Source organism: Petromyzon marinus, chromosome 19, assembly GCF_048934315.1.
Source record: "Petromyzon marinus isolate PM22_M1 ecotype Great Lakes invasive population chromosome 19, UKy_Petmar_22M1.pri1.0, whole genome shotgun sequence".
NCBI lineage: Eukaryota > Metazoa > Chordata > Hyperoartia > Petromyzontiformes > Petromyzontidae > Petromyzon > Petromyzon marinus.
This window is the reverse complement of record NC_133685.1, coordinates 6807144-6824065: the sequence shown is the minus strand read 5'-3', so window position 1 is coordinate 6824065 and position 16922 is coordinate 6807144. Positions and strand designations below refer to the sequence as shown.

The window sequence follows — 16922 nt, the reverse complement described above, 5'->3', positions numbered from 1 at the left end:
TGAAGTGTCACACATTTCGTGTGCGACACGTGTATTAGCTGAGCGATGGTGGCATTGCATGTGTAGTTTTGTTGATGCCGATTTATTGCAATTAGGACATTGTTCACACATTTTATCTCGAAAGGCCTTCCCACAAGCTCGTTTTCTGGAGAGTTTTGCATTGAAATACTTTATTCGTATACAGAAATGTGTACACGGGAGGAAATCGAGCACCGATAGAAAACCCACGCACACGAGGAGAGACGCTGGAAGTTCTGCACGGATGAGTGACAACCCCATGAGCAGTACTGCCATCTCCTGGCCACCTCGTGGTCCCAGCAGTCCACCAACCATCTTCCCAAGATCCCGGCAATTAAGTGCACAACACAAAGAAGAATGGTCCGGTATTCCGTATTAAAGATTTTATAATATATTTTTTTTGGTGTACAAATTCAATCGTCAGATAAAGCAAAACGCAGCATAACAATTGAGACAATTACAGAGAGGAAAAGAAGACACGTGACCGTATTATACAACAGTATCGTCCTGCTCAAACAACCATGGGGCAACACTCATCTCCACTGGTGGCCGTCAGCCAGAAGCTACAATTACAAATTCTTTTGGCATAGGATTGACAGATTGTATTGTATAAGGTGAGAGCCCATGAAGACTTAACATCTCTTTTAAGAGCTGTCCCGAGTCAACAGTGAAATGCGGATCTAAACAAGCCTAACACATGAATATAAAACGAATAAGAGGATGACTGCTGTTGACTTTGCACAAACTGGTACTTATTTTATGTACTCTAGACTAACACTTACCTGGTTCGTCAGGAGCTCTGACTGCAGCAGCACCAGGCTGGATTAAGTAGAGCTTTCAATGATCAACATTTGCCACTTTCCTTTCTCAGCACGATCATCAGCACTCAGATTGGAACATCAGACCTCACATTGAGGTAACTCAAATTATGTTTTTACTTTACGGAAACAGCCTTACAAATTGAGATTTTTCGATGGAAGGAAATGTTTGTGTAAATTTAATGTCATAAATGGTGGCCGGTTTAATGACATATTTACACGATCGAACCCAAAAAAAACCTGTATTATGAATTTAAGAAATCTATACATCTCTAAATCAGCTCAAGTCCCCCCGTTAATCCCTTGATATATTTGTGGCAACCCCCACTCTGAATCCCTCTCTGCTGTCTGCCCGCTGTAAAAACACACGCTGCCCCTCTGTGTGGCTCACTTCAGCTTGCATCTTCCTTCTCTCTCCCTCTCCTCTCATCATCTTCACCGTCTCAACCCCGACATCCATCTTGGCCAAGTAATTTCGTTCTCCCCTCCTCTCCTTCCTGCCCGGTGCTCCTCCCTGCTGCTGCTCGCCTTGATCCCATGCCCTCTTTATCTTGGGGGCATTTGCGTCCCGGAATTTCTCTTCCCCTTTATTTTTTCCCACACATTATTTTCTTGACTCGACTTCCCTTCCCCTTGGTGTGCCATGTGGTAAAAGGTGCTATTTTGTAAACCATCTCAAGCATGAACATATACAATGTGAACATTACCACAGATCCAATCCGAAATTGCCATGAGAGCCTCATCCATGCCAACCCCGCTGGGTCTTCGCAGTCGGCTCGTGTTGGTTGACTTGGGTCACAGCACACAAACTAAACTAAACAATGTTTTTATTTTACCAGGTAAGGCCCACTGAGCTGGATAGCTCTTTTTCAAAAGCGACCTGTCACAAATAATAGCCCAAGAAGTTGGCTTATCGTGTGGACATTTTTAGCAGCCAAATATTCTAAACGAGTGATGTTGATTCTAAATGTGGAGGGAAAAACTGGAGCAAAATCCACACGACCACCGGAAAACAGACAGGCAAACTCCAAATATACAGAAGGGGTCAGGGTCGAGATCGAACCCGCGGCCTCCTACATACCAGGCGAGGTAGTTAACATCTCGCCACCACGGCATCCAAAGCCTCAGCCACTTAACTGAGTTATGTGGCTGAGGCTTTCAATGCAGCTTTAGCTGGCATTAGTATAGACGGCTGTATTAAATAATCAAATCCAGCGCCGCCAAGTCCAATATAGTTTGGGCTGAACATCCAGGTCACCGATAACTTAATGAAGGTCAGCATTACTTTTGAATTTTTTGGAACGTAAGAGGAAAAGATATCTGTTAAGCAGTAAGATGCATTTATTTATTAAGATGCCCTTTTAAAAATGTAGTGACAAACTCCACAAGGCAGACAGTTTACCAACAATCAAGAGAATAATAATCAACAAAAAACATACTATTATGATGAATGTATATACACGAAAAGCTCTGTTATCTGGCATTTTGCCATCCGGAATGTTCTATTAAGAAGCTTAATAGCTCATCGAATTTCTCCAGGATAAATAAAAGATTCTGATTCTGAACCGGTATCTGTCATAGACGGCAATACAAATCTTCCGTCACGTATCCCGAAACACTGCGACAGCCATCCGGCATCTTGCCGTGCGCTTCTCAAAGATCCGTTGGTGTTTACACGAGCTTCAAGACACTTTTCGAGTGGTGACGCTAGCGGAAGTCTCAATTGTAAACATCCGCCATCCGCCGTAGCGATGGCATTGTGCTTGTGCTGTATCGTGACTTTGTATGTTGTACTACTCTAAACGGCCCACTGCTTCTCTACAATCAACTTAAAATGATGCTCCAAAACTGACCGATGAGTACCTCTGTAAAAGGGTAGATTATTATTTCTTATATCAGAGTTAACATGTGGGCTTAGTTTCTTTCTTTAAAAGTTGTACATACTTAGAAAATTTGGTGAACCATGAGTACGTATAACGCCCAGATAACCGGCAAATTTTATTAACCGGCACCCACCATTCCCCATGGATGCCGGATAACAGAGCTTTTACTGTGTATATACATACATACACACTGTGTGTGTGTGTATATACACACTGTGTGTGTGTGTATATATACACACACAGTTATACACTGTGTGTGTATATATACACACACTGTGTGTGTGTATATATACACTGTGTGTGTGTGTGTATATATACACTGTGTGTGTGTATATATACACTGTGTGTATATATACAGTGTGTGTGTGTATATATACACACACACAGTGTATAAGTGCCTTGCCTATGGTTGGTTTGTTTTAAGTTAGAGTCGTTCCAATCTGTCCTGATCAACATGAGCTGCAGAATGGGCTGGGGGGTCACTGAGTCTAATCATGTGTGTAGTGGGGGGGTCACAGAGTCTAGTCGTGTGTGTAGTGGGGGGGGGGTCACTGAGTCTAATCATGTGTGTAGTGGGGGGGGGTCACTGAGCCTAGTCATGTGTGCAGTGTGGGGGGGGGGGTCACTGAGTGTAGTCGTGTGTGCAGTGTGGGGGGGGGGTCACTGAGTCTAGTCGTGTGTGCAGTGTGGGGGTCACTGAGTCTAGTCGTGTGTGCAGTGGGGGGGGGGGTCACTGAGTCTAGTCGTGTGTGCAGTGTGGGGGGGGGTCACTGAGTCTAGTCGTGTGTGCAGTGTGGGGGGGGGTCACTGAGTCTAGTCGTGTGTGCAGTGTGGGGGTCACTGAGTCTAGTCGTGTGTGCAGTGTGGGGGGGGGGGTCACTGAGTCTAGTCGTGTGTGCAGTGTGGGGGTCACTGAGTCTAGTCGTGTGTGCAGTGGGGGGGGGGGTCACTGAGTCTAGTCGTGTGTGCAGTGGGGGGGGGGGGGGTCACTGAGTCTAGTCGTGTGTGCAGTGGGGGGGGGGGTCACTGAGTCTAGTCGTGTGTGCAGTGGGGGGGGGGGGTCACTGAGTCTAGCCATGTGTGCAGTAGGGGGGGACACTGAGTCTAGTCGTGTGTGCAGTGTGGGGGGGGGTCACTGAGTCTAGCCGTGTGTGCAGTGTGTGGGGGGTGGCATTCACCGAGTCTCTTCACACACGGGGGGGCCCTGTGCCGGGTCTAGTCCGGCAGCAGCTCATCGGTGATCTCATCATCCCCAAAGTCGTCATCTTCCTGGGGTCGCCTCCTTGCTGCGGCCGTGCGGGGCCGCTCGGCCTGCGGGCCCAGGGGGTCGCTGTACGAAGCGTCTGCACACAACAGCAGCGGCAGCAGCAGTATGGCACGCTATGCACAACATTGAGTTTCAAATCTATTTTTGTTTAACACAATTTTTTTTCCTGGGTAATAAGTGTTATTTTTTAATTGCTTATGCGTAAAAAGTATAGAAAATGGCTATTAGTCCCCAAAAACCTTTGCTTTGTGTGAAGGAATGACATAAATGCACACCACGTTTTCTCATTGAAAATAGGCAAATTTCAAAATATCACTGCCTTGGTCACAAAAGCAAAGTTTGTGGGGAACAATAGCCATTTTCTGTACATTTTGAGGCATAAGCAATTAGAAAATAACACTTACTACCAAAAAAAAGAAAAAATTGTTCCACAGTGAATTATTAATAAAACCTCTTCAAGCTGGACCAATTGGAGAGAGATAATTTCCAGTGTTGGTGGAGATATCTGGTATCATACTGGTAATGATGCATAATTACTTACGTTTAATTCTATGCATAGAAAATAAGAATAGGTTTTACCCTTTCTGGCAATAAAACAGGAGGTGTTAAGGTGTCCAAATAGAAACATTTTTCAAGGAATCAAGTCTGCATTGACCACACGTCCTCATGGTGAACATGCAAACATGCTCTGGTAATATATGCATTGTCTTTTAAACTGATTGGCCTACACCAGAGACAGCCTTCTGTATGGCCTTGTCTCACCAGTGTCAGACCAGAACAGCAAAAAGACAATGCACTGAGAGCATTTATAGCTTGGGATGAGCAGCTATTTAAAGAAGACTGTCTCTGGTGTAGGTCAATCAGTTTAAAAGACAATGCATATATTACAAGAGCATGTTTTATTTGCATGTTCACCACAAGGACTCTGTGTGGTCTTTGGTTCTTTCTACCCACGTGACTTTACCGAAAGAACCAAAGAGTATGGATCCCTGCAGTCGCGAACGCTTCAAATCAAGATTACTCTGTGCGGCTAATGCAGACGTGATTCCTTGCAAAAGGTATAATCTATTTGGTGTTTGAAATTTTTAACACCTGTTTTATTGCCAGAAAGGGTAAAACACAGTCTTATTCGTAATGCTTTGATGATTTCTCTGGTGTAGGCCACGTAATTCGCACCTAACTCATTAAATTAACACTTGACAAATAAAACACCAAAAAATACTATTTGATATATTCTTTGGTTATTTCGGTAAAGCCACGTAGATAGAAAAAAGAACCAAGAATAAAAATCAAGAAAACTTCACTTTCTTTTTTTTATCTACGCGACTTTTACCGAAAGAACCAAAGAATATGAGTTCCTGCAGTCTCGAAAGTTTTAAGTTACTATTTTACAATTTAATCTGAACGACTGTCGTCACCGTGGAGGGGTGGAATGGTGAGGTTCCCTGGATTTGGAGGGCTCAAAGAGATTTTCAGTTTGGTTTGAAAATAAATGTCAAACCCAAGAGAGAGATAACCGAGGCAGAACACAAGATTAATGAGGAGTACAAGTCCACGGGTTCACCAAATTTCGTACAGCAGATACGTTTGCGGCCATAATCTTTACGTATTTATCCAGGAGGGTCCTGCAGTGAGTTTGTATTTTTATTATTTTACTATGATCCAGAGTCAATTAATGATGGGTGTTGTTTTTAATGTGGGAGGACCTAGAGAAAAAAACACAGGGTACAAAGTTGCTAAGTGCATGAACACGGGGTGAATTGTATTTGTTACAAATGATGCGGTGATGCTGCATTAGCAGTGGTGCACACAAGCACAAATCTAAAGTAGCCTCGACACAATTGTCAACAACACTGTGGCCTTCAAGGGATACATATACGACAGGCAACGATTCAGGCAATTGCCCGAATTCTTTGGATGTGCTATGAAAAAGGACCATTACCCAAAACGTCGCCCACACAGTGTTACTGACGAATGCGTTGAGTTTTGAATTCATTGCAACATTCGCAGATGGCATCTGGCACCGTGCATCTTCCAGTGTCGATAAGCAACACGTGAATTTCCTACACATGATCAGCAGGAAATGTTCAACATGCGTAATGACTGCAAAATGGTGTATCCTACCAATGGCTATAATTACCCTGCGTGCGACAAAGGGTTCCGGCTGCAAATGTTTAGTTAATTAAAAAAAAAATCCATCTTTATTTATTTTGGGCGGCCTCACCCCTTGCGTGGCCATGACTGAAGTTTGTAACTCAATCTACAAAATCTCATGCATATTCTTGGGGCTCCTCATGTAATTGCAATTACTGCATGCCAGCTCACCCCTGGCAAATAACAAAAACCCGTATAAGAAAGTGATATATGAGGAGCTTTTAATTGCTATTACAATAGCGGAGGGCTTATTGAAAGTAATAGCCGGTAGCCTACGGCGTCTGTAAAACCATTATGATGCATGCACGCAGCAGCATTCAGGCCTCACCGACTATACAGACACTTCATGGGCCCATCACCTCCTTCGGGCAGCTCTCGAGCGACGCCGAGGGTTACCTCCATGACTCAAGAGTCACAGTCATTGACGTCTCTCAAATATTGTGCGCTTTCGTAAATTGCATTACTTAGTATTGTTATATTGTAAAGTGACTTACCGATGGGCTTGCCAGGGTTGCTGCTATCATAACCTTGCCCACCGGGGGCGACGGAACGCAACTTTCCACTCAGCCTTTCCGCGCGCACGTCCTGGACACTTCCTCCCCTGTCTAGGGGCACACACAAGCGCACACGAGCACATTCGCAAACATCATTACATGGAAATGGAATCAACATCGAACACTGCTGATTATACTGATGAGCATTCACAGTCACACAAGATTCCCCGTAGCAAATGTGGAGGCAATAATCGGAGCTTTATTTAGAACCAGGTGACAGCCCAACGAGACCAACGTCTCTGACAAAGAAGGTCAGAGACGCTCATCTCGGGAAAGCAGCTTTTCTGCTAAGCCGTGTACGAACTTGATGACCCTCTTCTACTGCTGTTGTACGGTGCTCTGTCTCCTGGTCCAGTGTACGGGGTGTGCAGCTTACAGGTGTCTACACTGCAACTAGTTACCACAAGACAAGCAACTTAAGCACGCAGCAGGAAGTAGTACGGTTTGATAACGATGAGTGCGGGTGTGTTACACGGAATTCTGACTTAGAATTATAGGTGCGCAATTCATGTTAACGTAATACCTACTTTAGCGGCAATAATGAAAAGAATTCTGTTGGCGCAAACTGAGAACCAGGTTCAGGAGAATAACAATCATACAGAACTCAAAGCAACTCTTGACAATAGTTATATTCGCCCGTAACAAAAATCTACATAAGACTCTAGCAGAAAAGCTAATTACACATAGGGGTTGTGAAAACTGCAGATTTCTGTGTGAAATAGGCACTTTGGAACACGAGAGAGGGTGTGGAAATTATGAAGTAGTGTAGGTTGCTGACACTTTTAAAGAGTTTAGTTTTGTAAACTCCTAATTGGTGATGGGCATTACGTGGCATTGTTTAGTATTAATTGGACCATGCTGATGGCTGCCATACACAAACGTTCTACTCGTGTGCATTCTCTCCTGCCTGAATATCGGTATGGGTTTACTGACTTAGATGACTGACAGATATTTTTGCTTTATAACGCTGCCAATCATCTAAGTCAATGAACCCATAACACCTGGGTCTGTCCCGTGACTTCCTACCAGCGAGCCTCCCACACTTCACGTAGACTCAACTTGCACCTATCCTGGCACAAGCACCATGGTGATGTCATTTTGTGGGTGTTGTTGTTGCACTTGTACTCTCAGTGTATATGTCTGGCTTCCAGAGTCAAACAACAGCCATAATTGTAATCACCATTACAAGTGTGTGGCCTCTGACACATGCATTTGTCTTGAGTGTATTCTCTGTACTTGTTACGGGGCGCTACGGTGGCGAGGTGTTAACTACATCGCCTTGTATATAGGAGGTCGTGAGTTCGATTCTAACCCTGATGCCTGTATATTTGGCGTATGTGTGTTCTCCCCGTGGTCACAGGGATTTTTCCCCGGTTTTTCCCTCCACATTTAGAAACATACATTTAGAGTATATGACTGCTATAAACTTCTACTTGATAAGCCACTTCGTTGAGCTACCATTTGTGGCCAGGTTGCTTCTGAAAAAGAGCTTGATAGCTCAGTGGGCCTTACCTGATAAAATAAAGATAGTTTAGTTTATCTTATATTCAACTGTTATGTGTGCAGTGCAATCGGTTTGATGGCACTATCTCGTGACTACATACATCTGTGTGCACAGCCATTTGTTCACCGCAATGGGTGGATGCTGGTGTGCAGTCCCCAGTCCTTCTCCGGGTTCAAACCCCACACTGCTGCGCGATCTCTCATATCCGCTCAATACCCACCGCTTTGTAACGCCTGCGTGGCGATGTGGAAGTGGTCACCGATTTATTAGTTCCCTCAAACTAAAATGCTTTGCCTACTTTCAATGAAAGGTCACAACGCCCTCTCAATGAATAAACTTGCATTCGGGAAAGAGGATTGCTTGCCGATTTTTGTTTAAGCGCTCATCATTGCGCTGCTGTTTATTCTTGAGTTGTATGTGGGATAGCAAAGATCGTTCAATGAATCAACAGTGGGGTTTGTCAGAATACTCACCACTCCCTGCACTGCCCTCCCTCAGCGTCCGACCACTCCCAACACGCCCAGACTTCACTCTCTGTAAAGCGCACACACAACACAGCACAGCACGCACGCACGCGCGAAATAATTACGGTAATAGAACCTGACTGTGCGTCACTGTGGCAAGGATGCTCATTCAAACAGAAAGCCTGTGAGTTCAAATTCTGGTTTGTGGGTCAACAGTGTGCCATCCATTTGTGGTCATTAACATGACCGCCATGCTGCAGTAAATCACTAAAGACATGGCCAAACTTACGAGACAAAACATTGTCCTATGGGAAGGCGACTGGCCCCCATCAGAGGAATGTGGAATTTTCCCAATGACCTTCAGGGCCATAATAATACAAATGAACATCTCGCACTTCTAATTGCTCCATAAATACGTTGAACTTGCAAACCTAAACAGGACATGTTTATAAGCGTACAGCCAAAAGAATAATAATATACATTTTTTATCCTTGATTTATACAGATGCAGGGAAGCCTCGCTGAATCTCAAGACTGTTTAAGGAAGAGACTGCACTGGTCCGCAATTTGTGATTTGTTTTATTTGTCCAATTCCTATATATTGATGTGTGTTTTGATGCCAGATAAAATCGGGACACAAGAAGAAAACCAATGCACATGATGTGCTTCTGCGGCCGTCTGGAAAGCGCTTACTTTCGATATTAGGAAGCCACTGGAGCTCTGCACTTTTAACTCTAGATTGAAAACTAATATCTTTAAAACTGCTTTTTGTGTTTAGTTTGTCGTCCTTCCCCCGCACCTTCGATTAATATGGTTGGCGACGTACGATGCGAAAGAAATTCGACGTACATACATGCCAAAGCCTTACACTGAATTGGCACAAACCCATTTTCTGTGCTGCCATCTCCTGGTCATCGAGCAGCTCAGCAAGTCTAGTAGTATGGTTGAACAGAATGAAATCTGGATGCTACACCAATCCTGACTCCAAAGTAATAGTTTAGAGGTGTGCACGTGACCACACAAATTACTTCTCAACCTCTCCTCCGACAGGCCCGAACAAAACAGGTGTTTACATTGAACCAAAATGTTTATAATATTCATAATATATTTATTACGATTTCACAAAATCGCTACAATATTTAGATGCATTTCGTTTGAAAATATACAAAATGTGGGTCCTCTCTGTCATTCCCATTAAAACAATGTAAGTATGTATTTATGCTGAACTTACTTCGCACTGTACGTAGTCAACTGTGCTCATCGGAGGTGCGGGAGGACAACTAAATACAAAAAGCAGTTATAAATAAAATGAGTTTTCACTCCTGAGTTAAAAGTGCATAGCTCCAGTGGCTTACTACTATCGGAAGAGCATTCCGGACGGCCACAGAACCGCAACTGAAAGCGTGCGATGCAGTGACGGTCTTTGTTCAACGGTTAGCCAAAAAATATTTATCATAGCTTTACATAGTCGCATTTGCAATTGAGACTATCCTGTTGTCTCTTGAGATCCCACCTGGTTAAACACATTTAACTTGAACATTATCGTTCTACACTTGAGACTGTGAGACAGGGTAAGGTGAGAGTCGCGACACATACATGTTGTGCTCATGGCAGTCATCTCAGTCAGTCAACCCATGGCACCTGGCTCTGTCCCCATGACCTCCTGTCAGCGAGCCTTCGACATTTCACGTGAGAGCCTCAAAGTACACCTGGCCTGGCACAGGCACCATGGTGATGTCACTTAGTGGCAAATGGCGGGTATTGGTATTGGCTCATGGCAGCTCCACGCCGTCAATGCAACTCTCCCACTGCGGATTAGTAGCATCACTTCTATGCATTGCTTAATGTGCAGATGTTCATTCTGATTTACATTGGCATAAAGTCGTAGACATTTGGAGCAGCTTAGGTCATTGCTGCGCTAAACTTGGAAATTGGAAGGCCCATTCACAATGAGACACGCTGGCAGTAGTCAAGACTTGGATGCCTATGCAACATCTCATAGATTTCCGGGGCATATTGCACAATGAGTCCACGTGCGTTTTTGCCATGAAGAAGGGCCACTGCCTGAGGCATCACCAATGATCAACTATTCCTTTTGGGGCAGTATTGTTGACGAATGCGTTTTTGTTGTTGTTTGTGCTTGTGCACCACTGCCAATGCAGTATCACCGAATAATGTTTTGCATGCGTTTCTGAACAAATCACAGGGAAAGAGATCTGTAAATTTGTAAATATACCCATACTTGATCCTTTAAGGTAAGTTTGGCTGTGGAGATATGCCAGAGCATCTGTAATACGACTGGAGTGGCCTGGCAAAATGTGTGCTTCATGAGCTTGAGAAAGTGACAAGGCAGTATAATGCAAGATGACTAACACTTATACCTGTGGTGTCAAGAATGCCTTCTACGCAGAGATTTGTGAATAATGTAATTGGAGAAATAGTGGAAGCCACGATTCCAAGATTAAAAGTGAAAGAAATTACTCTCAGAAAAGATGGTAATTTGGCATTGCAATGACAACTGAGATGATGCAGTAGGGATTCAGCAGGGTTGCTTGCCCATCGCTCCACCCAACCTGAAAACCCGCAACACCGAAGTCTGTCCCATGACCTACTGTCAACAACATTTACCTCTCACTACGCTACATAATCTTAGGGTGTATCGAGTCCACAGCAGACACTGTGGCAACATCACTCCCACGCAGATGAAAATTATAGCAACTTCTGAGTGTGCTCGGGTGCATAAAAACGTGCGGGCACGCAACCCTGCAAACGCATGCCCTTGCCTGTTCCTTGACGTCCCGAGCCTTCTCAGCACGCTTCAACTTAGTGGCGTACTCCTGGGCCTCCTTCAGTCCCATGTCGTTACACAACCGCACCAGGAACTTCAGGCCTAGGACGTTGCCACGTAAGTGCACACGTGCACAAGTACATGTGTGTGCAACAACCACAACCGCCGTTCGCAACCAAGTGGAGGTGACGTCACTGCGGCGCTTGCGCCAAGCTTAGTGCACTTTCTGTGTGCATGTGTTCGTGCTCACGTACACAGATATTAACATAAGACAATAACATTTCCCAAAAATTAGATGCTTTACAAAAGCTCGCCATTAAAATGCTTCACGGAATTTCTACCTCACGGTTCTATTGACAATCAATGAAATGGGTCTTTTAAACAAAGCAGTTTGATTTTATACAGGGTGGAATTGCAACACATTTCCAAGACAGTGCAGTTTTGACAATACAGGCATGATGGGATGAAATGTAAGAAGGGATAATTAACAATGTAACAGACACAGTGTGACTCTTCTTAAGAGCAACAATGTGGGGATGCACTACCACTTCTACGCAAATTAATAATGGCCACGTTTCCACTGGATCATCACAGTTGATACGTATGGGGTATATTGTTCCCATGGCCTTGCAGATAATAGGATTCATGGAAAAGAGAATGAGAAAACCTTAATAATTGGCTGTGTCGAGTGGTGATGGGTTAGTTACCGACACATTTATATTTACGCGATCTAATCCAAATAACCCTTTATTATGAATAATAATGGTCATGAAAGACTACTTGTTAAACTGTTGGGAAGTTCACTATATACGTATATTTTAATGGCACTCAATGAAACCAAAGATAGACTTGCTTAAACAAATGTTTATTGGGCAGCACTCATTTGAAATTCCGCTATTATTTAACAAATCCTTTATAATCTCGATTCATAATTGGTTATTGGGTTCAGATCCTCGTGTGAATAAAATGCCAAAGTGTGTCGTGCACCCTCCGCCACCCGACTCAACCAAATAAACAAAGTTGTCACGTGAGTAACAAACGTGACACTGTATTCATGCTTCAGCACACCAGTATTCAAAAGTTAAATTATAGCGTGCAAGTTTATTGAGGGACCGTGTTTTGTCTTGCTGTGGCCTGGGACTGTTGTTTGTTGTTGTTGTTTTGCTGCCTTGTCCAAGCTTGCATTTATTGTTGGAAAAATCGGCCGGAATTAATAGACTTTTCCAATTTCTACTTATGAACTTGATTTATTTGTATTTTTTTAAATTTATTCTCGTGACTGGCTCACCTTTGGTGTACTTTGCACTATCGTGTTTTTGTTATTTTCTGACCTCGTGCCCCGACTGGACATTTGTGAAAAAGAGCTTCAGAGCTCATCAGATTCCTCCTGCAGTATAAAGATTTTGAGTCTGATTGAGTGTGTTGGAGATCGATCGAAACACATTTAACAAAGTGTGTATGGACGTTTTACCGGTACAGTGTGGGGCCTTAAAATATAAAATATAATTTATTTTTAAACACAAATTCATACAAATAAAGTTTGATGCATTATCTATATTTACTCATATTCTTCCACTTCTATTGAAAGAGAAGGAAGATTCAAAGTCCCTGTAAATCTACATTTCCCTTGTAATCAGCAAACAGGTGTGCATGCAGCTGCTGTGTTATTTTCGATAGAAATTGGAAAGGAAAAAATGTAAGTGGATTATAAAAATGTCGGTGGGAGCCTGACAAGGCTTTTCCTAAGGTTTGACCTAGATACCGTCTGCTTAGGTGATATCCATGTAAATTGTATGTACATTGTATATAGTTCTGATTTAATATTACTTATTAGTGGCCATGTTTATAAAAAAATGTCCTGCTTTTGTTCTATGTAGCCCCTGTAAACCCTCCCTTCCCATGTAGTGTGCTTGCTACCGTCGTACCAGCCATGCTATGAAGCCCCTGTAAACCCTCCCTTCCCGTGTAATGTGCTAGCTGCCGTCACATCATCCGCACTATACAGCCCCTGTAAATCCCGCACTATACAGCCCCTGTAAATCCTCCCATCCTATGTAACGTGCTCAGCCATTTTGAAACATGGTTTGACTGGGTCGTCATTGAAAAAGTTCTTAGCTCAACAGGCCTTAACCTAAATCAACTGACTGCTTATATTCTTGGGTAGATAGGTTCAAAGAAATATTTTCTTTCAACCTATCTACTTGACTTTACAGAAAGACCCTAGAATATGAATTCCTGCAGTCACGAAAGCTTTAAATCAAGATTTAAACTGACTGACTTATATGAAATGTGGAGACCTTTCAATATCAATGGACATGGTTAATGCACAGGATAACTGAAGATGAAAAAAACCCCACGAATGTGAAACCCTGGCAATGGATATAACGGTAAGCATGGCACAGTGCATCATACTTACACTCCACGTTTTCTGGAAACTTCACATGCACCATCTTATAGGTTTCTAAAGCCTTCTGGTAATTTCCTGTTAAGAGAGAAAACACAAAATCTATATTAGGCTACACAGATCGATAACCATCCATAAAAAATAGAGACCAAGCTAAATGAAATAACAGCAAACAATAACGATATGAACATGCATTTTATATATAGATTATCTGTTAAATATCCTTTAGAGTAGTTTGATGCATGTCAAGAATGCATCGTGATTGATAAGCACGTTTACAAGATTAAAAACCATGGAGTAGAAGTAATATACAACTTGATAACTACTGTTGGACATTTGTCAATAATAATGATAATAATTTCAACTTGTAACACGCCACACACAATTACAATCTGAGTATGACGTTTCATCCCGTAATTACAACTAGCATCATTAGGAAGAAAAGTATCCTCCCCAAAGAGGTTCGTCAGTTTAACACATAGGCTTTCATATTCTTAGCTCTTTCGGTAAAGTCACGTTGAAGGGAAACAATAAAATATGAATTACTGCAGTCACGAAAGCTTTAAATCAAAACATAGGCTTTTGCTACCAATATCATCCATAATATAGGTTTTTTGGGATAGATCGCATAATTATGTGTCGTTAAACCCGCCACCACCCGACACAGCCAATTAGTAAGGTTTGTCATGTAAAAAAACATGATGCTAGTTGTAATTACTGGCGAAACGTCATGCTCAGATTGTAAATGTTGTGGATTTGCTGTCCAAAAAATTGGTGTGCTGTACTAGTGTAGTGACGTAAATGGAGTCACTATGGCGTTTAGCCCCAGCTACTGTCACAAGAGTGGAACTGTGCATCTTGAGCCTCTCTTTGGCACCAAAGTATGTATGGTATGGAAGCGGGCCCTAGGGGGAATGGTTCTGGTGACGGTCAGAGAGAGGGCAAGTAAGGACGTGACAGTCTGGGTGAACCCGAGAGGCCACGTGACCGGGACAGGGTGGCCAGGGGACCCAAAGGGTGGCTTGAAGGACACGTGGTGCTCGGTCAAGAACCTTCTGGTGAGATCCAGAAGGGGGGAGTGCCCGAGGAAGGAGCGAGGCCACGCTCGGGAGCATAATAAAAGGGAGGTCCCGAGAGCAATCGCGGCTGTCTGCTTGAATGGAACCCTCGGTGCTACGTCTCTTCAGTCATCGGTCGTCGGTCTTCAGTCGTTACGCTCGGCATCGTGGATCAGGCAGTGTGTTGCTGAACTGACCCGTTTATGCAGTTACCCTGTTGGGGTCTAGTAACTGTGTACGTTTATGTAGAAACCCTGTTGGGGTAATATAATAAACGTGTTCCCTCCAAGTTCAAGCGTGTGCCTCCGTGGAACCCACTATGCTAGCAACAAATTGGCATGTTTTGCTTACATGACAAACCTTACTAATTGGCTGTGTCGGGTGGTGCCGGGTTTAACGACAGATTTATATTTACGCGATTTAACCCAAAAAAAACATTATGGATGATATTGGTCGCGAAAGCCTACGTGTTAAAATGAGGTTTAGAATTTGTAATATTGTTTTATTTGAGGTGCAGAAGCCTTAGTTCAAGATATTTTTTTATAAAATGCTACGTCTTTTGATACGATAAGCAAGTACAGCACCACGTTATTCTGATTTTAGGAGATTCCAATGCATAAGCAGGTATTGTACGATAAATGTGCACGTGTGTGAGGCGAGCATGGCATAATAAAAGCAGACAGGATGGAAAAGGGTCGGCTACCGAAACAGTCATGGGAACCCAGAGGTCAGATACCAAGGGGTAGGAGAAGATGGCAACCTTCACACAGCCTTCACCACCGACACCATCACCAAGTTGGACTGATGCACTGGTAAAGAGCCTCTCGGTTGGAACAGCAACGACAGTAGCGCCGTATGAAAAAAGAAGAGATCAAGGGAAAAACCTAAAACCGAATGGTAGAACGCTGAGAGAAGATATTGGAGGTCAGGTGTTGGCTATACTGGAGCTATGCACGATGAAATCTAGATTGAAAACTCGTTTCTTTTGTATTTCGTTTGTTGTCCTTCCCCCAGAACCCTAGATTAGCATGGTTGGCTACATACAGTGTGAAAGAAGTTCAACATACTTAAATACATATACAATAGCGGTAGGATTGCGTACAAGAACACTATGAAGAGATATGGTGGCACAGACGAGATTGGCTGTAATGGCTTTTTGAAAGAACTCTGATCTAACCTCGCAGTACAGTTTGTTTTCCCCTAAAGTGGGAGTAGCTGCGTTCCTGAACAACACCGCGTTAAGTGAAAATCGCGTGATAATAAATAATATATAATATAGGGTAAAGCACAGTCCGCGATAACACGTAAGATGCGTAACACAGGCTGCACAAAGACTGAGGCGCGTGGATAGCATCGAGAAGCATCCAGGGGCAACCCGCATTGTGTGATGACATACAAACCATTATTACTACTGGCATGACGTAGTTCTGTTCAATCAATCGCGTTATATCTAATCCGCATTATAAAAAACGTGTTCCCTGATATATTTGTCGCGTTATGAAAACATAACGGGCTGTACTCACCGCTCCGCCGATAGCAGCTTGCCACCATGAGGCGCCACTTCACCTGCGTGGGCCTAGAGTTGGGCAACGCAGAATCATCTTAATGAACACGCTGGCGGGTCCTGTGGGTCTATTCTATAAAGTCTGAAAGAAGTATCCTTAATCCAATCGGGATTCGCATTAAGAATTATGGTATTCGTCACTATGCATAAAAATTAGAGCATGGCATTTCCAACTTAAAGTTAATTCTGACCACTTTAGGCTTGATAGTTATGATCTCATATCGCTAAATGTTTCTGAAGTGATTGAGTATTTTGTGTTTAGTCGCTTTAATTCATCGACAAAGCTGGCGGGCAGAGTTACATTACTTGTTCCGTATCTGTCTGTACTATCTACAATGTAGAAACAAACTTCCAAGTGCAGCCAGACGATTGCGTGATCCCAAACAATGTCAAGTTAAACATGCCATCATCTGGGTTTACTTGGGACTGCCATATTAAAGTTATAGT

At 43.3% G+C, this 16922-nt stretch overlaps 1 protein-coding gene across 2 annotated transcripts in view; it reads right to left on the bottom strand.

Annotated features, from left to right (window-relative positions):
• Positions 1-386: 386 nt before the first annotated feature.
• Positions 387-16922, bottom strand: part of IFT88 (intraflagellar transport 88) — a 59697-nt gene continuing 43161 nt past the window's right edge. For both annotated transcript variants that reach the window (XM_032956858.2, XM_032956859.2), the window contains exons 21-26: positions 16435-16487; positions 13866-13931; positions 11445-11551; positions 8672-8732; positions 6635-6745; positions 387-4062 (exon numbers count right to left, since the gene is read on the bottom strand). In XM_032956858.2, the coding sequence (XP_032812749.1) occupies positions 3935-4062; positions 6635-6745; positions 8672-8732; positions 11445-11551; positions 13866-13931; positions 16435-16487 (526 nt within the window). In that variant the 3' untranslated portion in view covers positions 387-3934. The remainder of the gene's footprint in view (positions 4063-6634; positions 6746-8671; positions 8733-11444; positions 11552-13865; positions 13932-16434; positions 16488-16922) is intronic.